At 40.4% G+C, this 25,940-nt stretch overlaps 1 protein-coding gene and 1 non-coding gene across 2 annotated transcripts; both read left to right on the forward strand.

The window, feature by feature from the left end:
• The first annotated feature begins 165 nt into the window (after positions 1 to 165).
• cratb (carnitine O-acetyltransferase b) lies at positions 166 to 25,806 on the forward strand. Its single transcript, XM_042077085.1, has 15 exons — positions 166 to 643; positions 974 to 1,186; positions 3,700 to 3,818; positions 5,623 to 5,676; positions 6,214 to 6,379; positions 9,830 to 10,004; positions 14,838 to 14,928; positions 15,077 to 15,164; positions 16,733 to 16,833; positions 17,271 to 17,396; positions 18,397 to 18,519; positions 19,131 to 19,266; positions 22,267 to 22,329; positions 22,765 to 22,902; positions 25,015 to 25,806. The coding sequence occupies exons 1-15, from the start codon at positions 605 to 607 to the stop codon at positions 25,216 to 25,218; spliced, it is 1,836 nt and encodes a 611-aa protein (XP_041933019.1). The 5' UTR covers positions 166 to 604; the 3' UTR covers positions 25,219 to 25,806.
• On the forward strand, positions 23,212 to 23,376 carry LOC121696353. Its single transcript, XR_006026296.1, has one exon. It is a non-coding gene; the product is annotated as a U1 spliceosomal RNA (small nuclear RNA).
• Positions 25,807 to 25,940: the final 134 nt, after the last annotated feature.

Genomic DNA, 25,940 nt, shown 5'->3' on the forward strand with positions numbered 1-25,940 from the left:
TTCACCGCACGCTTTTTCATTCAAGTTTAGAGAATTCCACCATAAACACACGAAAGTATAACATTGTAGCTCATACAATAATGTGCACGTGCGCATAATCAAAACTTCCCATCCATACTCACATAAATGTGGTAGCCAAACGTTAGATTTCAGAAAATGTGCAGCTGAAAACCTCTTGCACATATACACGATAATATACCACATTACCAAGCGTTTTCTTCGAAGGAAACATTCGACACGTGTTGTGCAGTCTGTGCCCCAGTACTTTCTCCGTGCAAAAACGCACGATCTCCCAAATTGCTTTTCCCCCTTCGACAACACCCCGTTATTCTGCTGATGTGGTCATCATGTCAGGACGTCGTGAAACCTTGGTCGGACAACCTGCGTTCTGTAGCAATCGACGTTAAAGACACTTTTTACGATCACGGAAGCAGAGCTGAAATCGTATTTACAGTTAGCAAGCAAGTAAGCAGCAAGAGTCATCGACTGCAGTGTTTGTTGGTTGATGAAGTTCAAACCTAAGGTCAACTTTACCTGATGTTTGCATAGCGATTTATGTTTTTGATCTTGATATCGGAACGTAAGCTATTTATAGCTTCTCAAGATGATTTTGAAGAAAGTCCCACCTGTATGGATCTCTCGGGTAAGTGAATATTTTATCTGGTCAATAATATATACTTTTTGAACACACGAGACCCAGCAACGTTACATACGTTACCATTAAAATTCAAGTTAGAGAAATACGATATCCATTGTTTTAAGCTGGCGTTTAACTTTTTAGAATTGCTGGAAGCCTTACTGGTCAGTTTTGATATGTCAATGAAATGATTGATCGCGTGCATGTGTCACTGTCTCTCTGGCTATGCTAGGCGTCACGTATTAGGGAACTGAAAGCTATCACGACAAAAAAGTGAATAAAAAAAAAATAAAAAGCTTGCAAACTCAAACTCTGACCTAACTTCGTCCATGCCAGGCCATCTTTAGGAGCTACTACTCCGTGCCACCCCAGCCAGTGCCACCCTTGTCCCAAACGCTGGAGGGGTATCTGCGGGCGCTGGAGCCCCTACTCCCCCCGGATGAGCTAGCCCACACCCACAAGATAGTCAAGGAGTTCGGTAAAGAGAGAGGCCTTGGCATCAGGCTACAGGAAGGACTGGAGAATAAGGCCAGAAACTCTCAAAACTGGGTAAGCAAATCCTTCACTGTCTAAAAGGCTGTTTACTCTCTGTTTCATCAACGTTTACTCAAACAACTAAACTTTATATGCACACTTCCATTTTTTCATGTGACAACATGTAACTAAATTCTTGTGCTTCTTTTCTTGTGTCAACAAATAAGTGAAGAGTCACCATAGTACCATAGAAGAAGCATGAGTCGCAGTCTAGTTAGTCTATTAGGCCGCTCCAGGAGTCTAGTGTCATAATTTGGCCTAAAGTAATCTGTGTCAGGGGTAGTGCTTCTTTTTTCACTGCATGTCAGCAGGAGTGCCCCAGTAAGAGGGGTCTAGTGACGCCCATGCCTCTAGATCAGGGGTCTCAAACTCAAATGAGCTAAGGGCCGCTTCTGCCAATGTCATCTGATTGGAGGGCCACGTCAGTGTTCAAGATAAAGAACGCCCCCCCAATACTGTGTAACACAACTGCAAACAGAAAGTGCAAGTCTTTTTATCTCTTTTTAGACAACTGTGCTAGCAACCTTAGCTTATAAATAAAATAATGCTAAAATAAATATTAATACAAATTATAAAAACAAAAAAACATAAAAACAGGTATGTATGTGTTTCACACCAAACAAAAACATTTTCCTCTCATAACTTAATTAAACCTGGCAAACTTAGGCGCCAGGGTTAAGAAAACAACATTTTTATATCAACATTTCAAAAGGCTATGGCTTGAAAGTGGTCAGAGATAAAGTCCTACTGTAAATGTAAAAATCTTTGAGTATTAAAGTTTATGAAGGGGGTCAATTTGCCAGTGGATGGCAGGCACCTCAAATTACGCACTTTTCAGTAAATACTGGATGTTGAACATATTTGAGCAGGTTTACTTTCTTTTTTTGTCATATTACCCACATAACAAATTAACAGGAAAACAGTAGGCCTAAGATGTAAACCAACGATAGTAAACTATTACTATAACCACAAACCATTATTATAGGCCTACAATAAAGCCTGGTCAAATCAGTTCCTATTGCGGGTGACTTTGTAGTTCTTCAGAGCCCCATTTTTACTAGCCCTACTGTCTGTACCACGTCCATTACGGACACCATCACGATTAGCACTGCCACTTCCAGCTATGTTGGGCAGAGGGTAATAAGCACAGCGAATATGGGCTTGAATCGAAGCTCTGGATGTCTAGCAACTAGTGGAGGAGAGTACAAATGAGATTTGTCACCGTTCTTGGATCTATCGTCTATTTTAATCAGTGTCGTTGTTTGTCGCAATTAAAAAATACCCTCAAGGGCCGATTTACATTATTATTTTGACATTAGGTCGCGGGCCGCGAGTTTGAGACCCCTGCTATAGATAGATAGATAGATAGATAGATAGATACTTTATTGATCCCCAGGGGAAATTCAAGACTCTATCACTTACTGTAGCACCCCTCTCTCCCTCGTCTCCTATGTCGCTCTTGCTACCTCAGTTTCTCTCTCAATATCTACCCATCCACAAATCTCTTCTCAGTCTATCTACCTACCTATCCTCCATCCATAGGCGAGTTTCTATTACAGGTACTCGGTCCACTTCCCAGGAAAAAGGGGACAATTACAGGAACACCCTGCTATTCAGCTCTTTCAGCCGTTGTGTCTCCACTGCTTACAGGAACTACCCATGTGCAGCCTTTCTGCATGATGATTAAATGTAGCATTATATAGGTTTCATATTTTAATTGGTAAATGAATATGCCATCGAAATTCTGATTAGGTAAAGTCTATTTTTAAAGGGACACCAGGCAAGCCTGATGCTTTTTCTCTACGAAACTCCCCCTCGCTCGGTCTGAAGCTCTTATCCTTTTCTTTGCATCTTCCGTCAAGGGTTTTCGCTGCTTCTTCGCCGGCTCTGCCATTATACACACGTTTGCAACAATCGCTAGCGTTTCGTTAGCCTCCCTCTGTGCTGTGGATGCAGGATGGAAACTGAAACTGCTTCGGTCGCCGGGTACGATACACTGAACTTGCAAGCGGGATATTCTTCCTACAGGCAGTAGGGGCGGGCGAGAGAGTCTTCATTCGCCCTGTAATGAGTCATTTAACCATATACCGACTTACGAAGATGAGTAATTAACACGAAAACGTTGCCTGGTGTCCCTTTAAGTGGACATCATGACTCGTTCATTCCTCCTTTACATCTCACACCACTGCAGGAGTTTTTTGAGGCCGTACTGAAGTACCACGTTTCAGCCCCTTAGAAGTTCTAGAAAATTGTCTTTACAGGACGGTCCCAGCAGTGGAGACACGCACAGACTGCTGAGACCCCATAAAACTACCGCTGATTTTTTGCAGTGGAAACTCGCCACATCTATTCAGTCTATCGCTTTATCTATTCTGTCTATCGCTCTATCTGTCTCTGTATGTCTATCTATCTATCTATCTATCTATCTATCTATTCATCCATCCATCCATCCTTACTTCTCCATCTGCTGCTGTTGTGGTTGACATTCTCTGGCTCAGTAGTGTGTAATCTGTTCACCTTCTCCACAGATATCAGACTGGTGGGTGCACTGGGCCTACCTGGAGAGCCGGCAGCCTCTCCCCGTGCACTCCAACCCGGCCATCTCACTGCCCAGACGGGACTTCTCTGACTGGAGAGGCCAGCTTGTGTGAGTGCAAGGCGTGAGACTGGGGGACAGGGGGAAGAGATGGTGGTGGTGGTGGTGGTGGTGGTGGTGGTGGTGGTGGTGGTGATGGAGAAGAGCATTTGGGGCCGGGCAGTTAATCAAAATTCAGTACTTTGGTACCGTCACCTCTAACTGGACTCATGCACATCAAAATTGGTTTTGCTTTCGCCGAGTACCCCTTAAAAAAAATAACTGCAGTTACAGTTTTTCTCAGTCGCTTTGGTGCTTTTCTCAGATCAGAATGAAAATTCTCGTAACTATTAGTTCAACCTCCACAACATTTAGTCATTTGTGCACATCATAGTAGCAATTTCTCCTTCCTCTGAACAAATTGCAAATGCTTTAGAACATGTATCAGTTGCTTTGTCATGTCAGTCAAAATGAACTATAGTTATGGATGCTGAATAGTCGTTCCCAAAAAAACTAATAGTCTTCATTTCATTGCTTGAGTGATTACATACAAAATTGGTGAACTAGTTATCAAATTCTGTCACAATGCTGTAGAATTGCAAAGACAATATACAGTAAAACTGTGAAACGTACATATTCAGTGTTTTGTACTCACTTACTCCCCTAACTACAGCTATTTGTAACTTTACTGTAGTTTTCAAATGGCTGTACAAGTACTGTATAGTGCTGTCTTGAGAATTTTCAGGTAGTGTCACCGAGTTCTGACCTTTTTTTGCATGGGAAAACACTGAGAGCATAAACTGTCGTAATGAAAACATGACAAAGCCATTTGACTATCTTGTTCATAAACGATGGTGTCAAGACTTCTCATTTTGATGACACTGGCAGTTTCATTGACATAAATACTTGCTTTTGAGGAATGGACTATCAATTTTGAGCAAGTGACGTGCTTTTGCAGGTTATCCACTAGGTTTTGCAATTTGCACTAATTGTTTTGAGAAATTGAGAAAACTGCTGTGCAAATGTTAATAGTGATGTGAGAAAAGCACCAAAGCGACTGAGAAAAACTGTAATACTGCAGTTGTTTTGAAGTACAGTGCAGTGCAATAATATTTTCATGTCCAAAATATTGCATTTCCTGCACAATAACTGCAAATAATTCCTCCAAAACTGCAGTTTTGACACTTGAAGTAGTGCAGTTTTTTATGTGGGAAAAAATCTTCGCAATATGTATTTTAGGATTTTAGGTCATACAACTGGGGCCTAACGGGCAACATATGGCCGAATCTATTACTGACCCACGTTTCTGTAACAGTTCATGGTCTGCAGCTGAATGGACTCTACAGTACGTTCCAGGAGAGTTAAACGTGATCCGCTAATATGGTCCAGATCTCGGTAGTGACCTCTCATATATGCATGTAATGTGGATTGGAGGATGCCAACCACCAGGGGCTTGGGCTTATCTGAATAGCGCTAACTTTATGACCATTAACTTTGATAAAAAAAAAGATGTCCTATACATGCATACTGAAAGAATTATTAATATCTCCACTGACAAAAAGCTTTTACTCTAGGGTTAGTCTTAATCTATGTACAGGATACTGAGAATGTTCTGGAAAACCACAATGGGCCTCATACCTGGCAGAGCAATTAATTACAGACAAACTGCAACCATGACCTTCAAATATTAATATTGACCAGAAGCTCATAATGAGCTTGTTATCTGATGTAGATAAAGATTTACATTCTCTCTATCGTTCTCTCTCACTCACTCACTCACTCACTCACTCACCTTCTCTCTCTCTTTCTCCCTCACTCTCTCTCATTCTCTCTCTCTCTCTCTCTCTCTCTCTCTCTCTCTCTCTCTCTCGTTTAGGTTTGCTTCCAAGCTGATACGGGGGGTGTTGGACTTCAAAGCCAAAATTGACAGGTGAGCTTCACCTCTTGAAATGACAGTTGACCATACAAGAGCCTGGTCTTCATCCTAAGTATAGCCAGTAGGCTGGTGTGAATCACAATCTCTTCTGCCCTGGTGCTATTTCAGGGGACTAACCTTTTCCCTTCCTTTTATATAGTTCAGTAAATGGACCTGGTTTGTGAGGGTCTGCTTTCTATGTGCTATATTTAACCCCCTGGCCTACCAGGGCCAGTCATATTAAAGTTTGGACCTCATCTGATAATCGTTGCTTGTTGTTTCTCTATTTCTTAACCTCTACCCCCCCCCTCTCTCTCTCTCTCTCTCTGGTCTATTATTTTGTTTTTAGTCCAAGGGTATAGTACATGTGGATCTTATAGGTTTGTTGTAATGTAGATTTTAATAAAGGAGTGTTAAACCTCCCGTTGTGTCTCTCTCTCTCTCTCTCTCGCTCTCTCTCTCTCACCATCTCACCCCATCCCTCTCTCTTTCTCTCTTTCCATCTCTCCCTATCTCTCTCCCTTTCTCTCTCTCTGCTGCCTCCCTCCCCAGTGGTCGATTGCCTGTGGAGTACATGCGGGGTCATCCCTTGTGCATGGCGCTCTTTCCTCGCCTCTTCTCGTCCTGTCGGATCCCAGGCCCCAACCATGACCAAGTGATCCACCACGGGCGCTCTCGCCGTGGCCCCACACACATCACTGTGGTCCGCAACTACCAGGTGACTCTGACACATGTCACAACAAAATCATTTCATTCTTCTCTAATACAGGGTTCCCATGGCTCACGGAATTCCTGGGATATCATGGAATTTTGAAATGTTTATTCCATAACATAGAAAGTCTGGGGATTTGATCATGTTTTGTGCCAAGTCATGGAATATCAGGGAATTTGTTTGTAGCATATGCAATATGTAGTTGGCATTTATCAAAAATAATATTTTCCATGCAGTACTTATTTCTTGAGTTAATTCACATGCTTCCCACAATACTGTGGCTAATTTTCGTTTGCTCAGCACAGAGGCAAACTGGGTTTTTTTTTGGGTCCATTAAAGGTCATGGAAATTTTGCTTTTTATTGTGAAAGTCAGGAAAGAATTCATGGTATTTTACATTTGACTAAGAGTGGGAACTCTGGTAATAACATGCTTATATATTTAGATTTACATTTTTCAGAGATTGTTTTGTATGTTTATTGATAAGTGAAATTCAACACTTTTGCGCAGTACTGTAAACACAATACACACACACATACAAGAGGCCCTATCACATGTTTTGTTCAGGTGCATTCGAGGGGAAATGCACTGTGCTACTGATATCATTCACGTACAGTTAGTTCTTGGCCTTCAGTATGGAGATTAATTTTGATACGCTGTTTTCTGTGAAGTTTATCACCGGTAACCAGAGAAGTTGTATCCATTAGATTATTACATCCCCCACCAAAAAACATAACACTGTGTCCTCCAGTCAAGATATCAAAGACCTGTCCCACAGGGGATGTGTGTTGTTTCCTTAGCCATGACATAACTCACTGATAAATAGCCCACTGGCAGACTATTTCAGTTACTGCTAGTTACTTCGATCAAGGTCTCTAGTCTGGCTGATACAGAATTATACCGGATGACCAATGTTTTGTGAGGGAATGGGCTATTTTGTCTTCAAATGACAATTCTGAATAAGATACTACTTACCTGGAATGCTTAATCTATCTATAAAGCAAGAAGCGTCTGTGTGTCTGTCTGTCTGTGTGTCCTAATGTCTGTGGCACGCATATCTCGCTGACCGTTTGTCAGACTGATTTCCTGAACTTCGCAGGTGTCTTGCTACGGGCATGAGTAAGTGCAGTGCCAAATTTGACATTGTTTGAATAAGAAATGCAAAAGATATCGTTGAATATATCAGTAAAAGAAGCACACATTGGCTTTCACCGCTAGCCACTCCCCCTCTCACACAGCACTGTACTGTAAGCTACCAGTGAGGATAGAAGCAGGGCTTTGGCAGAACTGGATCAGTGTAGGTTACACGGGTAAAAGGTTAAGCGAGTGCAAGATGTGTTAAGCGAGTGCAACATGTCTGACCTCAACAATAAAGACCCCCTGTATGCGGTTTGCTTGCATAAAATGACTCCGCGGATTTTGCAACAACACGCACAGACAGGTATGCAGTGGCTCTTTAAAATGACGTAAAAAATGATGTGCAATAAACGGACACTTCGAATAGCCCAGGCTACTTTGGACTGTCTTTAGACTTTGAATAAGCAAACGACAATTCCAACTGCAAGGTCCTAAATTGAAACGAGCGATAATGGTCCCGAATTAAAGAATGTCTCAGAATGCCACACATGCAAAGCATAACCAGAAATAAACGAACACTTCGAATAGCCCAGGCTACTTTGGACTGTCTTTAGACTTTGAATAAGCAAACGACAATTCCAACTGCAAGGTCCTAAATTGAAACGAGCGATAATGGTCCAAATTAAAGAACGTCTCAAAATGCCACACATGCAAAGCATAACCAGCGACAAGCAACGAGTGGCAGACAGAGTGTGATGTCACTTATAGGCCACCAGAGACTGTTTTTGAGTCACACCGTTGCAAATTTCATATGATGATGCATCATTCCACAAAATGGTTTGTTTTCTCTATCATCAAGTTATTCAATAGGCTAAGCATATGTTAGGATTATGTGATTTTGATTTGTAAAAAATGTCACATAGCCATTCTTAAATTCTGCTCACTTCACATTTATTATATTATTATATTATCAGTATTTATTACATTACTGGAATTATGTTTTTCCCTATCATCCTATTTTTAAAGCAGGCCTACCTGCAGACATGTAATTGGGCTACAGGAATAGCATGTTTGAACAGGCACTGCACTAGTTATTTTAATTAGAGAAAGAAGAAGAATGGATCTTCTCAGACACTGTGCCTGAACTTAGTCAAAGTCAAAGTCAGCTTTATTGTCAATTTCTTCACATGTTCCAGACATACAAAGAGATCGAAATTACGTTTCTCACTATCCCACGGTGAAGACAAGACATATTTTGCCAATTTAGGTCCACAGACAAACATAACATTCAAGTAAACAAAAAAGTAAGTGAATAAGTAAATAAGAGGGCACATATAATAATGAAAAAATAAGAGCAGCAAAATTTGGTTGAAATTGTGCATAGACAGTCAATAAAATACTAGTGCAAAGTCAGGCCAATAAAAGGCTTGGGTAGTTCTGTTTGACCTAAGTAAGAAAGAAAGTGGCATAGTGGTGCATGTTATGTAAGAGCAGCAGAAGTGTTGTGTTTTCAGGACAACAACACCAAGTTGTAAAGTGTACAAGTGTGCAAGTGTGCAAGTGGAGTAGTGCAGGCGGCCATTTTGGTTCCAATGTCCAGGATGTTATGTAGCTGAGGGTGGAGGGGGGAGAGGAGGGAGAGAGTTCAGCATCCTTACAGCTTGGTGTATGAAGCTGTTGGTGAGTCTGGTAGTGCGGGAGCGCAGGCTTCTGTACCTCTTCCCAGAGGGCAGTAGATCAAACAGATTGTGAGCGGGGTGACTTGCATCACTCACAATTTTGGTCGCCTTGCGGGTGAGGTGGGTGGTGTAAATGTCCTTCAGGGAGGGGAGTGAAGCACCAATAATCCTTCCTACTTAGGCATGGGCCAGGTCGTTGAAGATCTGAAAAAAGATAATTTTATATACATACGTATAAATGCAAAAATTAAGAGACCACTGCAAATTTTTTTGATGTCATCCTATGGTTGCTGAGTGACATCCGAATGAGTTGTCAGTCATATTCAAATTTCCACTGAATATGACCGTCAACTCATTCGAATGTCACTTGTGGTCTCTTAATTATTTCCAGAGATGTATATGTGTATATGTATATAACAGATTCAAAAGATTCTGATAGCTGCAGGCTCAGATATTTCCCTTGCTTTAAGCCCTACAGATACTAATATATTAAGCAACTGAATGGTACAAATATGGAATTACTACTACAGATGTGTAACCCCAAGAGCTTTTTTGATTCCTTCCCACTGTGGAATGGAATGACGGATACCGTAAATAGGTGGGTGACTTGACTTTCAGTAGTCGCCAAAGGGAAATGGAAGTGGAAACCGTTGCCATAGCAGTTAACTTATACTGTGACGCATGTCTGTTGTCATTTGTAGTTCTTTCAGCTGGACGTGTATAACAGTGACGGCACGGCACTAACGGAGGGTCAGATCCACGGGCAGCTGCTCCGCATCCGCTCACAGTCCTGGAAGACGGACAAGGAGCCCATGGGCATCTTGACCAGCGAGCACCGCCACACCTGGGGCCAGGCTTACAAGCGTCTGCTCAGAGGTACGCACATAGACAACAAAAATCATTTCCGTGGGATATACACACATATACTACAACAATTTATGATTGGTTTAGGAATTCAGGATTCATTCATTAATTTGTGTAAATATGTATTTATTCACAAATAATGAATGCAGTAAAACAATAGTGCATGTACAGTTTACAGAAGCATACTGCAAACATTTGGGAAACCTACCGTCTCCTATAAGAGTAAATGATAAAGTGGTGAGGTAGTAGCATAGTGGCTAAGGAGCTGAGCACCGTTGTGCCCTTGAGCAAGGCACTTAACCCCAAATTGCTCCAGGGACAATGGGTAATCCCTTGTAATATAATTGACATATGTAAATTACTTTGGATTAAAAGTGTCTGCTAAATGTAAAGTATATGGGAACAGTGTATACTCAAAGCACAGCCCCATATGTGAACTGGGACTGTGTCCATGCTAACTCCACAATACAGTCGTTTAACTAGCTGCCTAATCCGTTCACCCCTCTGTTGTTTACTGAACACATCCAGTCTCGTTCATTTGACTTTTATGAGTGTTTGTGACGCAGTTCATGGACACGCCTTTGCAAAGACAAACACTCTCTCTCTCTCTCTCTCTCTCTCTCTCTCTCTCTCTCTCTCTCTCTCTCTCTCACTCTCTCACACACACACACACACACACACACACAGTGACGGACTGGACGGTCTGGCATTTGGGCAGATGCCAGAAGGGCCGCGGCCCCTCGTGGGCCGTTTGGGCCGGCCAATCACGGAGCAGCATGCTCATTTCAGGCTATATTTCAGAGTTTGCCGTTCATTTGCATTAACATTGTATTTTGTCATTTTTGGCGAAGACTTGCATTCCTTTAGGGATATTGAACATATTGAACATTCTCTAACCATCGTGATTTCAAATTGGTGCAGTTTTCAGCACAAAAACTCATTTTGTTCTTTTCATGGAGAGCACTGCTCTATGCTGTTCTATGGTGCTTTCTGCCTCTTGCGCACGCATGTTTTCGTGATGTTGCATAGAAATCCATGTATTCTAGGCTATTCTTTTTTCATTTTCATATTTCATATTGCATTCATTTTTTTGGAGTTGTGCATCGATATATCCATGTTTTTGGTTCAGTCTTTATGCATATTAAAGTTAGAGTTCATCACCAATGGGGCTACAAACGTGTTATGTCCGTGCATGTGAAGTTATATCTGTGTGTTGCGGGCACATGCACTCGCGTGCATGCACGTCCCCGTGTGGGCCACTGGTTGGTGAAAATGCCAGGGCCGTTTTTTAATCCCAGTCCGTCACTACACACACACACACACACACACACACACACACACACACACACACACACCACTCATGCTGGCCCTGGTGTAAGTTTACTTTGGGGAGTGGGGAGTTAATGTATTTTCTACTGAGATCCTCTGTTCAAATGCAGATAAGACTGGGACTGCTTTTGTGTCCGAAAAGGTCGGACAGGGCTTCTTTTTGAAAGCCAAAACAAGTCTTACAAGTCTTAATACTCACAGGGATGAATGTCATGAATACCTCTCATAATATTTATTCAGGTCCTCTGTAAATAATGACGAAAAGGAATCAGAGAGAGAGAGAGAGAGAGAGAGAGAGAGAGAGAGAGAGAGAGAGAGAGAGAGAGAGAGAGAGAGAGAGAGAGAGAGAGAGAGAGAGAATGAATGTAGTACATATGGTACGAGTGTAGTCTGGCTATGAGAAGAGGCCACATATAACATATAGGTCAATATGACAGTCCTTTTAGACTCCCTTATAAAGTCTCTTATTTACATCACTGAGAATGGTTTCCACAACCTTCAGGAATTATCATTTCAAACATCTGCGTTACAGTAATTTTCAGTGGGATATACTCAACGCGGGTGTTAAGGCCAACACCTACTGGCGGCATTTGACAACGCGTTAAGTGACTCCAACGTTTAAATTGTTGTATCCCTTTAGGGCTGTATTTTGGGCTCCAGCGCATGGCATAAAGCTCGTTATTCACCCGCGCAAAGCTTAATTCGGTATTTTGCACGTTTATTTTTTAAACATTGCGACCAGGGGTGTGGCAATTAACAACCTAGGTAGGGGCCTGGCACATTGTCTAAAAATCGCTATCTTACACCACCTAAACCTGGTCAGAAGTCAATGGCGAGTTGTTCATATGCTATTTTAAGAGCGCATGTCAACAGTCATATTGGCAAGTGCACGCACCATCCTTCTATCATTCATGAACGCACACCAGCGCACGTCCATGCAAAGCATTACAAATTGCACAATTATAATGGGAAACATAATTAGAATAAAGATATTACGAAATACTGTACATCTCATGATAAGTAGTTATTCACCATCATTTGCAAATTGGTAATGACGGTTAAAAGTGATTAGGGGAGAGGCGAGAGACACGTAGGGAGCACAGCTGAAGACATACTGTCACGAGATATAAGCAACTCCTCTGCAGGATAAATGTCATTTGAGCAATATTAGGGTAAGTGTTGCTTTTTCCAGCCTATGTTTTCGGTGGTAACCCATTGTCAGTCAATAGTGAAAGTAACTGCATATAACTGTCTTGTCGTTGACTGACTCATTGGTGAAGTTAGTTTCACTTTGCCAATGAGTTCAAATAATAGACGAGTGCAAATGCGTGAAGGCTATGCTAGGTTTTAGTAAAGCATAGTTTAAGAATGACTATTCCATGCGGTCTCGCAAGCAGCCCCCTTCAAATGCGCCGTTTAATGCCAAAATACCGATGCATTTATTTGACATATCTTGCGTTGCGCCGTTAAAGGGAATAACAGATGTCATTCCCATTGGTTTAAAATGATGTTACGCCCCGAACACACATATATGACTGATTAAAAAACCTAGGAACGCCTTGTTGCGCCATGCGCTCCACGTTTGATAACGAAACCCCTCCCAATGTGAACTGGACATCCTACTAAATTTGAATAGACTTTTGACGAGTGACGATGCACTTTAGAATGTCATGATGGGGCCCTTAGTGTCAAATCTATAGACGCTAATGTCACCACCAGTGGGCGTTGGCCTTGAGTGTTGAAGATCTGTCACGGTTGTGATTGACAGGACCCAGGGGTTACAGAGTTGTTTAGAGGGACAAAAGGACTTTGTTTGTCTGCTTCAGTGCTGCCACTAGGGTTGCAAAGGGGTGGAAAATTTCCGGTAAATTTCCGGAAACTTACTGGAAACTTTCCATGGGAAGTTAATCTGGGGAATTTTGGAAATATTCCAAATTGGAAACTTTCATGGAATTAAATTAAATTATGGGAACTAATGGGAATTTACTGGGAATTTTTGGTAATTCCAACTTTTTCATATACAAACATTAACATTTTGTTAACCAATATGATTTGTTTGTTCATAATTTCGCTTAGCTTAGCATACAAAGGGAATTAATGAGAATTTACGGGAATTAACTGGGAATTTTTGGTAATTCATACTTTTTCGTATACAAACATTAACATTTTGTTAACCAATATGATTTGTTTGTTCATATTTTCGCTTAGCTAAGCATACAAAGCTAGCTACCATGCTAGCGGGAATCCTATTCTCTGCCTATGGTTTACTAGCGTGCTAAGCTAGCAACACTGAAACCACTGAACTGCCCAAGATACACCACGCCACTCTGATTGGTTGGAACATTAACTGACTATCAGTTTGTTCAGTTAGAATCCTAGAAAATGGTAAAACAAGTAAAAACACAACGACACAAAAAAATGACACAACATACCACCCCAACCAAACCTTATAGATTATGTAAGTTATATATAAGTTGTCAAGCTTAATCAGACCGATTAATCGTCCCATTACAGTTTAATTACAGTGCAAAATGACGCACACCAATTTGAATGAGGACAAAAGTGACGACAAGCCTTTAACTGGGCAACTCTGTTTGCAAACTTCTCCCAGTTTCACACCAGTTATTCCCACATGAGATGACGTTTTCACTGGGAATTTATTTTCCCCATGCACATGAACACACCATAGGTTTCCTTTACGTCTAGTAGCCTATGCTGATTGCTGTGTGCATGGGATTGACGTATGTGCAGGGTAGAAATTTGACTGAAATTGCATTAAATCAGGTTGTTTTAACTAGTATTATGCTGTAAGATGGGGTTTTGTCTACTACATTTAAGTTCCCTGTTATAGACTAACTTGCCATATTAAAAATTCCCAGTTTATTCCCATTAATTCCCGTTTATTCCCGTTAATTCCCGTATATTCCTGTTAATTCCCATGGAAATTTTCCAACTTTGAAAATTCCCAGAATTTTGCAACCCTAGCTGCCACCTGCGACAGAATGGAGCACCGAAACCAAGACGGTTTACGTTACCATTCCATGTACAAATAAAATCATTGATATAATCAGATTCATATCCAGGAAGGAGCTATGCAATTACAACACCAAAGACAGGCCAACAATCAAAGCTATTATTAGATTATAAGTGTTTCTGCACAAGGCACTGTATTGTACTGCTCTGTACAAAGCTATTAGATTATAAGTGTTGCAGCAAAAAGACAAAAAAAGCATCAATGAGAGCAGAGGTTTGTGTGTAGCTTTGCATAGCATTGTGTGTTGCAGTTCAATCTGTATAAAGTCAGGGACAGTACTAGCGTGTATTATCAATAGGTGTGCATGCATTAGACTTCCCATTTATAGCCGCTATCATCTTACAAACGCTGAGGACAGATGTTGGGCTGCTACACTACAGCACTATCTGCTTGCGGTTATTTTTACCACCTCAGCCGCTGTGTATTATGACTGGAATGATAATTGTATCCAACTTTTCTCTTCTCCCCTTACTACGGACTAGACAAGATAAACAAGGAGTCGGTGAGACTGATTGAGAAAGGGCTCTTCACACTGTGTCTGGACTCTCCCGTCATGAGGATCTCAGATGAGAAGTATGCAAGATTGCACTGTGGTCTCAACCCCCCCCTCCACCCCCCCATTGATTACGTGTGGTGGTGTTGTATCTTGACAGAACAGAAGGGAATGCATTGATTTTGTTTGTCTGGTGTTTTTGTTTGTTTGTTCTTTGGTGATTGACAGGTACTCCAGTCGAATGGCAGCTCAGATCCTACACGGGGGCGGGACTCACTCCAACAGTGGAAACCGCTGGTTTGACAAAACTCTACAGGTAACAGAGTGCTGAAGCCAAGCATCTATCATGTTGCACAACGTCCTCCTCAAACATCACACTTGTTATACAGTTTTTTTCAATTGCTAACAAGCGCTTACCCATACTTCAGATACTTTTTCTAAACTCTTAACACAGACTCACACCTACAAAACACAACTGGCCAAATGGATAATTTTCTTCTCAAAAACACATTTTGTTAAATATACTACTAACAAATCTTTCTCTGCACACACTAACTAACTAACTAACACACACCAAAACACTGGAAATCTAACTCAAAATGAAATTATTCTGTCAAAGAATAACACTTTTTTTCACTTCAAGGTACGTGCAGTCAATCAGAGTACACCAGGTTTCAAAATACTGGCTATTGTTGACATTACAAAAACTGCATAGACTTTTATGTTTCAGTATGTCCACATGTTATGTTCACATACAAAAGCATTCCAGGAGGTACAGTAGAAATACTTACAGTATGATAGAACAGAAAACGTTTTACAGTATTGCAATGCTTACAGTGAACAAAAATATCCATGAAACACACAAGCATTCTGAACAAAAAAACAACAGCAAAAAGCCCAGATAAAAAGGGGGGAGCTAAAAAAGCACACAATTACTGTATCTAATCTCTGCAATCTTCAGGGTTAGGCCACATGTTTTCATTAGCATCGCATTGATTATATGGTCAATGATCACTGACAGCAGTTCTTGCAGCCAAATGGAATGCCACCACACATTCTTACACCTCTACCTTGCCCTCTCCTTGGGCCTGCTCTTCTCCCTGGCCTTGCTCCTCTCACTGCTCCTGCACCTCTCACTGCATCTCTCATCTGGGCCCCTTGCTCTTACTCTTCCTCGTCCAGACATTACAGTTTTTGTTTTTTTCTGTTTCTAAAAACATTACTCCTCAAAGTCCTCCTTTTACTGTGTCAGTGTAATAGAACAAAATAACCCCTGCCACTGTGTATAAGCCAGACTGGAATCAGCTGTGGTTGGCCCAATTTACCCAACATAAATCAGTTGTGTGTCAATTATTGAATTGTTTGTTTATTATCAGCTGAGATATATAGTTTTTGAACTGATATCATTGCAGAAGCAGAGGTTTTTATACTGTATCTAAGGTTTGGAATATTGTTTTTACTATTGTGGGATGTTGTTCGTAATAACTGCAAAAAACAATCCATAATTTTGTTGGGAGGTATAGCTTGTCTGTTAAGAAAATGTAAGCATTGTGGAAATGTGTTCACTGACTGCATATCGTGTGAAAACGACATGAAATGTGTGAATGGTATGGCCACAAAAGACCGATGCTGTGCTAATTGTATTTAGAGTTTTGAAAATGTGACAACTGGTTGGACAAATGCTTGTTAGCGACTGAAAAAAACTGTAATATATACAGCTCTGGAAAAAATTAGGAGACCACTACACATTTTTCTGATGTCATCCTACGGTTGCTGAGTGACATTCGAATGAGTTGAAAGTCATATTAAAAATTAATAGACCACTGCAAATTTGAATATGTCAAGTTTATTTGTCAGTGCAAACTTTTTCTATTTTTGTTGCAGTTTGTGGTGGGTGAGGATGGATCATGGGGATTGCTGTATGAGCAAGCCACTGCTGAGGGGCCTCCTATAGCCACTCTATTGGATCACATACTCAAGTTCTGGTACTGTCAAGACTTATATCATAATATAAATCATAACATGTGTATATATATATATGTATACATTATATCCTAAGAACTCATGTTATGGTTTTATTAATCTTATGTTGTGGTCCTATTAATTATTATTTTAAATTTAGCAGACTGGAGTGAATGACTAACATACATTATAGAGTGCAACAACATCAGTCTAATAAGTGATTACATTGCTGTGTCAGGAATGAATGTGAATTATTCACTTTGAGGACATGAGTTCTGAACAGTTGGCTGTTATCTGCATGTACAGTATTATTTGGTCTTTGCCCACTTATTTTCTTTTCTCTCTCTCTCTCTCTCTCTATCTATCTATCTATCTATCTATCTATCTCTCTTGCTCTCTGTCTCTATCTATCTATCTATCTATCTATCTTTCTCTCTCTCTTTCTCTCTCTCTCGCTCAGTAAAAAGGATAGGGCGGATAAGAGGAGAGCTCCATTAATTCCTCTTCCTATGCCAAAGAAACTCTATTTCTACATTGATCCCGAGATCAAGTGGGACATTGAGATGGCCAAACAGAATCTAGACATGTAAGTCTCACTCCCATTTTAAACCAATTATTACTTGGGGCAGATCAGGGTTACTTGACCAAGGAGTAACTTACGTTTACATTTAGTCAATTCAGACCAAGCAAGTGGGCGCTGGGTAAATCATTTACATCATTTTAGCAGACGCTTCTGTCTAAAGCGACTTAAATATGTAAATTACATTACAAGGGCCATTGTCCCCGGAGCAACTTGGAGTTAAGTACCTTGCTTAATTGATGGGAATTGAACCCACAACTTTTTCAAGATAGTGCAGGCTAGCCGAGTTCCTTAACCACTGCACTACCACCGCCCCCAGGTATACCAAGTCGAGAGAGTCAAACTTTTCATATGAAAAGTACTACGAAACTACAAAAAAATGTTTAACCCTGGTCTAATGCTGGTATGAGTGGTATATCAGTCTCAATGGCCAAACAAATAACCAGACATGATAAATCTCAGTCTCAGTTTTGGATAAGTCTCAGTCATTGACATCAAGGCTTCAAAAGAATTCCTTGAGATTGTTTTTCGTACTGAAAGAAAGAGGTAGGCCTAAGTCTAGGTAACATTTGCAGTGTACACACAAAAGCTGGCTTCAGGTATTAAAGTCAGATAGCGCAGAGCTACAAGGAGCTGATATGGTTCTGCGTGACCACATAGCACTATTTATCTACATCTTTATGTGGCTAACCCCTTCAGTTCCAAATAATAACTAGAAATATACCATCTCTCAATACCAAGTAGCGATACAGGAAATGCAAGACCGGTTAAGATCTGAGGATAGGATATGTGTCTTTATCAGTTTGATTGAAAATAAAACTTTTAGCAAACTCTTAGATAACATTTATGCGATTCATTAAATGCTCACACCATCGTTGCTGATATTTTTCTTAGTTCATTAGTTCAACTTTTCAGTTTATGATTTTCAGTTTAGAATAGAAATGTTATGGTAAAACTCCGTAATAAAACAGTTCCTTGCTCTTTTTTCCTGCATTTTTTCTTGCAGTCTAATCAATGACCTGGACATAAATTGCTTTAATTTCCAACGCTTTGGTAAGGAGCTCGCTAAGCGACTAAACCTCAGTCCCAATTCACTCATCCAGGTGGGTCTGCAACTAGCCTATCAGAGGTGAGTTCAGAGGACACATGGAATCATGTGTCACATGGAATCATCTCCTCAGAACATTTCTGTGTCTCGTTTTACATGTGGCAAATACACAAGTCACAACATGTAAATACAAACATTTTGGATCTGTTAGGAAGGACGTTTGAGCTTTAGGCTAACTTGTGTAACCCACTTTTTAGGCAATTTTGCTAAGCTAGGCTAAGGTGGAGGGTGTCAGACTGGCTATAGAACACATAGAGATGAGAAGGGTATGCATCCTCTTTTCTAATTCTTGGATAGATGGCAAATGGGCAGATTTCCCAAAAAGTTGGTGTGTTCCTTTAAGCACTGTGGAATATAGTACAGCAGTAAAGTTGATTGCTGAGACTAACCTTTATAGAAATCTATTTTAAGGCTTTAAAGTGCGTCAAGCCAGCCTCACCTTTGCTTTGCATTGTGTGTGCTAGACATTAGTTGTTGTAAATGGAATCATAGAAATCAATTTCATTCAGTTGAATTAAAATGAGATGGACAAAAGATTAAAAAGATATGGACATGTTACGTACAGTTTGCTGTGACTTACTTGCTGTGATTCCAAATAGCCACTCACCCCTGATGACCTTTGATCTTTGCAGGGTTCATGGAGAGCTGTGCACTTCCTGTGACATTGCCTCGCTCAGGATGTTCAGGGCAGGACGTACAGACTATATCCGCTCTCCCACCAACCAGAGTCTTACATTTGTGATGGCTTTTGATGACCCTAATGTCTCGGTGAGGAACTTGTTGGTAGAAACATTATAGCTAGTCCAGTATAGCTAGTATTTTGAATATTTAAAGATAAACATTCCAAGTTTTTTGTTGATCGATGTTTCTTGGATGTTAATGAGCCAAAATGATCAAATAGATTGCCCAATTGTGCATTGTAATCATATTCAGTTCTTCTAAGATCACCGGAATTTTTATTTTAAATTTGAGTGAAACACAGTAGCTGTTAGGGCTGCACGATTATGGCCAAAATAATAATCACGATTATTTTGATCAATATTGAGATCATGATTATTAATTAATTTTAGTGACAAAAATATTTTTTCCTTAAACATATTGGACTTGCTATCTGGCTCATCCAAATTCTTCCCTTCACATTTACTCCCCTAAATTACTGCAAATATAGACTTGACTGCGACTTCCAGACTTCCAAACAAATTTTTTGTGCATGCTACTTTGTCAATATTTGGGGAAACGTTAACGGCCCACCGGTAATCCCCCCCAACGCTCCCCATTAGCCAGTTAAGCTCTGCTTCTTGTTCCTGAGTTTAATCGCTTAGTCCAGGGGATTCCAAACTTTTTGACTCAAGGACCACATTGGGTTTTGAAAATTGGCTGGCGGGCCACACACTAATAATAATAATAATAATAATAATAATAACATTTTGTATTATTTAAATGACAACTTAATTCCTTAAGAAATACTGTTAATTTGATGCTGTTTAAATCATTTATAAATGGTGCACTGTCAAAGACTCTTTGCTATGGCTAGTGCTGTGCCTATGGCTGTGCCCTCTTACAGTTTATAATGGTCAGTAGTGGGAACTACTGTTGCCATCGCGCGCTCTCCCTCTTGTGCACTCATACTTTCCCAAATGGAGTAGCATAACATAGTTAGATCTGCTGCTATCTCGATGTAACAAGCTGTTTTGACATTGACATCGTACATTGAGTGTAAAGCAGTTTGCAATAGCCTAAAGTTGACCATAACGTTGTCTATCGCTGGAAAGAAATAGCGAGCAGCCTATGATCAACTGCTCAGCGGACCGGATTAAAGTGCGTGGCGTGGCCGCAGTTTGGACACCCCTGGTTTAGTCATTCTTTGATATGTAATAGGGCTGTCAATTGATTAAAAAAATAATCTAATTAATTACATACTCTGTGATTAATTATTCTAAATTAATCGCATATATAATTTTTGCTGTGAAAGTATTTTAAATATTTAAATTCAAACAAATCATTGAATAATCAGCATTAGTGACATTAAAGTTCAAAAACTCTTTTATTATTATTTTAATAATGGCCATAATAATCTATGATATGACCTAATATGCTGAGGAAATAAATTCAAAAGAGCTTCGGGAAGAAGTTGTTTTTCACATACAAGGCATTTCAGGCCACAGATATAACCTGGGGGACACAATGAAAATAAATTAACACTCCCCTCAATGTCAACACTATTTCTTTGCAATGTGCGACTTTAGAGTTGATGAACTCCGGTGATATGCAAATTCCTTGCTGCATACATTGCAGAGGACTAATCAACACTTTATTTTTATCAACACATCAGGCCGTTTTTTAAAAGTAAATGTTCCAATCAATGATCTAGGCAGCACATTTTCTTCTCTCTCCTTCATTTTACAGTCTACAGGTTACTGACTACAACGGCTCGGGGTCAAAAGTCATACGGAATCGGAAATGAATCAGTTATTTTGACAGCCCTAATATGTAAACCACTGACGTGTAGGCTACATTTTCATTATTGTTCACTCGTTTTGCGTAGGCTGTGTTAACATAATGCTAGTCCACAGTGCATCCAAACTGAGCAGTGCATCAGGCTGAGCAGTGCAGGGAACAGCTGTCATTGGTAGGCTGCATGCAGGCACATGGTCAGACAAGTTTAAGGAGCGCTTGATTTGTTTTGTAGCGGAGCATTCTATGGGTTGCCAGGTTGGTTCTATGGGTAGAGCACGCATTTTTAATATCGCTCGATCACACAAATTTGATCGTGGGAAGCCAAAATCGTGATCATGATTAAAATTCGATTAATTGTGCAGCCCTAGTAGCCGTGTGAGCTATAGTGACTTCAGTGAGAAGGGTCATTCTACAGAAACTTGCATTTTTCTGTCCCGACACTTTGCAGACACTTTCTGTTCCACTTTGAAAAACACCTAATTGTTGCACTCTCTTTGTATTTCTAAGTAAAACAATATGTTAACTGAACAATTATATGTTTTTGAGCCATCAAAGTGACAGTATTTATTTTTAAATCGATTTTATAGGATTCCAAGCACCACAAAAGTGCCCGTCCCAACCCTCATATATACGGACTGAGGCCAAAAACATGTTTTTAAAATAATTGAACTACAATAATGCATGCATAACTATCACATTTTATTATATAAGCAATATTTATACAAAATATCAAATGAATATGATTATTTCATTAAAAATGTCCCTGGTGTTAATGCACAACAACACTCTTATTTTGAAATACAATCAATCATACTAATGACACCACTGGACTTACTTTTACTTAATACCTGGTATATAAAGAAAGGCAAATGTTAAATCAACAGCCTCCTTTCATTCAGCAGAAATGTTAGCATTTATATCATGATTTCTTATTGAAGCCCTTAGTCAAAGTCACTGATATGACCTTCTTAACTCCTAGGGAAATTAAAGAAAATAGAATACACAATAGGATTCAGTGCCATACTATAGTGAGTCTAGCCTGACTAACAACATATTTTTTATTCCCTATAGCAGCCATTTTGTAAAATGCAGTTTTTCACAAAATTGTCACTGGTGTTACCGTCACATACTTTTTGGTAACACCAGTGACAACTTACCATTGACGAAGACGTAAAGTAACACCAGTGACTCATTAAGCTGTCCCTAATGTGTATTCTTGCAGCAAAACACAATATTTTTTTGGACATTTTGCCATGCAAAAAATGCACGTTTCTGTAAAATAACGGTTTTATTTATTTATTTGTTTCACAGAGAGAAGCAAAGGTGGAGTTACTACGAGAGGCAGTGGAGGCTCACACACAACTCACTGATCAGGTAGCCTAATTATGAACTGACAGAAAAAGACAGCACAACTGTTGGTCTATTAAGCTTTGTCTCCAAGTGTTGAACTTAATTGTGAATTTTCATATGAGTGAGTCACAGGTCCTCTGGTCACATTGAAAAATATAGGAATGTTTGTCAGTAATGTGTCTGTCAATAGTGGACTTTTGACTTCTGGTTTAAAGAGACAAATGGTCATGTGGTCGTTTTATTATTCACCACTTCCCAGAATCCCCATGACTGGGACATTCCTCTGCCAACTTGTTCCTCAATTGCCTGGTGGGAATGTTAATGTATTGCATGACATACCCATAATATACCCTACAAATTGTTTCACTTAGACTATAACAGATGCCCTTTGTGAATATCTCATTATATGAAAACACAACATATCCTCATACAGTATACATTTGACATTTTTGATATCAGGCACTACAGGGGCAGGGCATCGATCGCCACCTGCTGGGCCTAAAGCTTCAGGCCATTGAGGAAGGCCTGAGTGTACCCAGCATGTTCATGGACACGGCCTATGGGTTAGCCACGCACTGGAAGCTACGCACAGGACAGGTATGAGTCAATCTCTCTGTGGCTATTTTCAGTTGTGAGGATATGAGGGGAGTGTCTGAGCATGGGTTTTCAAAATCCAAAAGAGACTCGCCTGAATTAAACCAGCGTTCTTATCCGTGATATTCCTCAGCCAACAATGGGCGTCACCATGACACCTCAGTATTCAAACATACAGTTTTGTATTTCCGGCCAAAGCTGTGTTGTATTGATTTTAATGTGGCGGTAGACTGTGTTTGACGTATCCTAAGCCATACAAAAGCAAACTACTATTTCTCATATATTATATAGAATATCCATATTGAGTGCAGGATACTTACCTGGCAGGGGTAATACAATGATCAAGAAGGTTGTTTGCCCAGGGCGAGGCTCGGCCATTGCACATCCGGTCGTGCTGACCCCTGCGAATTCCTCAAATGTGGGAATCTCGACTGCACAATTTCTGGTAGTGGGGGACTGCGTTCGCGCTCTCCCCGGACCTGTAACCGGAGGGTTGCCGGTTCGAGCCCCGACCAGTAGGCCGCGGCTGAAGTGCCCTTGAGCAAGACACCTAGACCCTCACTGCTCCCCGAGCGCCGCCGTTGTTGCAGGCAGCTCACTGCGCCGGGATTAGTGTGTGCTTCACCTCACTGTGTATTCACTGTGTGCTGAGTGTTTCACTAATTCACGGATTGGGATAAATGCAGAGACCAAATTTCCCTCACGGGATCAAAAGAGTATATATACTTATACTTATACTAGAATTGTCAACAAGAAGCATATTCTAGTTAGCCTGCTGAGACTGCACTACGTTATAATGTAAGCAGAATGGACGGAAGATGAAAACCCTCACAGAAGCAGGGTTTCATGAATAAGGTGAATAAAACATATATATACTTTCATCTGTTACTTCAACAATACAGCTGGATTGAGAGTACACTTGCAGGATCTCACATCAGACTCTGTTGTCATTGAGATGAGGAAACACAATGATTACTACTACATAATCCTTACACAGGTCATAGTCTTAAAATTAGAGACCAAAGTCTTGCAGATCTAGACTTCTAGACTAGACTTTTCTGACAATTAGCACAACACTGTTACCATAGACCAGTGTCTCTCAAACTTTTTCAGACCAAGGATCACTTAACCAATAAAAAAAAAAATCATGGACCACCTAGCTAAAAGTAGACCTACTTCAACAGTATATTACACAATAGGCCTACTCACTGAACCACCTTACTTATTGTCTTTGCACCTTGCTTATTGTGCCAGAGGATTCATAGGATTTCAAGTGGCGTAGCTTACATAGACAGTGTTGCAGAACTGTTTGGATTTACATACAAGTTGGTTCAACATGGCAAACAACTCATCTATATTATATTTTACCACATCTGCTCGCGGACCACTTGGGATAGCTTGCGGACCACCAGGGGTCCACCAGGGGTCCCCCAAACACTGCCATAGACCATAAAACCAGCCCTTGACTCACAATAACAAAAATCCGCCGTCGATTTAAGCAACATCTTGTGAAAGAGGCCATGAGTGGTCCTGTGACATTCTTCACATTGTGAAAGAGGCCTGCAAAGTGCACACACCCATCTTCACCTCAGTGGGCAGACAGTGCACATTAGCATAAGAGCTTGTGCACTGTAGGTAATTAGAGTCGATTCCTCACATGACTACAAGATCTTTGTCTTTCATTTGTTTTACAGTGTAAAGGCAAATCTTTGTTGAATGGCTTATCAGATAACTGACACTCCTTTTTTCATAATCTCATAATCTCTTTTGGTTGTTAAAAATAGCTGTCAGCCTTCAGCGATAAATGAACATCGTTTTCACATCGTTGATAAAACCTTTTGCCATATTGTTTGATCTATGGTGAAACTTGTCATCTTGTGATGAGTTTCACCTTGTGATAACATGCATACAGCATAGGAATTGAATCATTAAGCACAATACAGGAATTTAATTATTAAGCACAATAGATAACCTTTGATTGTTTGAATCTGTGTGTATATATACCCCGTGGGTCGCGACCCAGTCTTTGGGAACCAACGGGCTAAATGACAGTTGTCTCAATCCCAAACCATCTCATGTCCTTTGTTCCTCTTCTTTGTCGACTCCCTCATCAAGGTACCCTCAAACACAGACAGTGTGATGTGTTTTGGGCCGCTTGTCCCTGACGGCTACGCTGTCTGCTACAACCCCCAGTCCGACCACATTCATTTCTCCGTCACCGCCTTTAACTGCTGTGAGGAGACCAACTCTGAGAAGCTGGCCGTGACCTTGGAGAGCACGCTGCATGACCTTCAATTGCTGCTGGAACCCACTGCATAAACACTCCGCTGGATCTGTGGTTTAGTAATTAATGTGTATTTTGATTTCCCAAAGTGTCAAAGTACAACTGCTGGCTTCATTAGCCTTTGTTTGATGCACCCTAAACGCTTCTATGGGACTGTGGTACTGGACTGTGAGGAGACTGTCTTTGTAACTTTTGGTTCCCTGACCTTAATACTGATCATAAGAAATAAAAAAGAGACACAAGGCAGTCCGAGACACCACAGTGCATAGCTGAGGGAGGGGCTGAGAAGTACCTGGATGCTTTAGCTGTCATTTCCAGTGACCATGTGGTTTGAACTGGTTTAGCCAATTTTAACTTTTGAAGTTTTCTGGCATTGTTTGTTCCTGTTGCCAATATTGTGAACAACAGCAATGGGAGTCTTTCAAACAAGTTTGTTATTACCATGTGTGAGTGAATTACAAGAGAAATCTGCTAACTGAATTCTTACTTTTTAAAATGTGAAAACTACCACTACTCACAGGTGCATGGTTAATGTTTAATTGGGACCAAAAATGTTAAGATAAGTGTGCTCAGTGAATCTGTACCACATTGGAAATTGTACATTAATTAAAAAATGGATAACATTTCTATCTCTGTTGTAATATATTTGAATATTTTTATCTTGAGATGTGACATGCAATATATTTAGTGTGCTATCATGTAGGATTGAGTAGTCTGGGAGTATGTGCTCAAACTAGAGCACATTTTTAGATTAGAT

The sequence above is a fragment of the Alosa sapidissima genome, chromosome 21 (genome assembly GCF_018492685.1).
Source record: "Alosa sapidissima isolate fAloSap1 chromosome 21, fAloSap1.pri, whole genome shotgun sequence".
Classification (NCBI taxonomy): Eukaryota; Metazoa; Chordata; class Actinopteri; order Clupeiformes; family Clupeidae; genus Alosa; species Alosa sapidissima.

Excerpts from the sequence above, each read along its gene's own strand:
- cratb (XM_042077085.1), top strand. The coding sequence starts at position 605 with ATGATTTTGAAGAAAGTCCCACCTGTATGGATCTCTCGG. Across the intron at positions 3,819-5,622 it reads GACTGGAGAGGCCAGCTTGT|GTTTGCTTCCAAGCTGATAC; the intron begins GTGAGTGCAAGG and ends TCTCTCGTTTAG. Across the intron at positions 22,903-25,014 it reads GGAAGCTACGCACAGGACAG|GTACCCTCAAACACAGACAG; the intron begins GTATGAGTCAAT and ends TCCCTCATCAAG.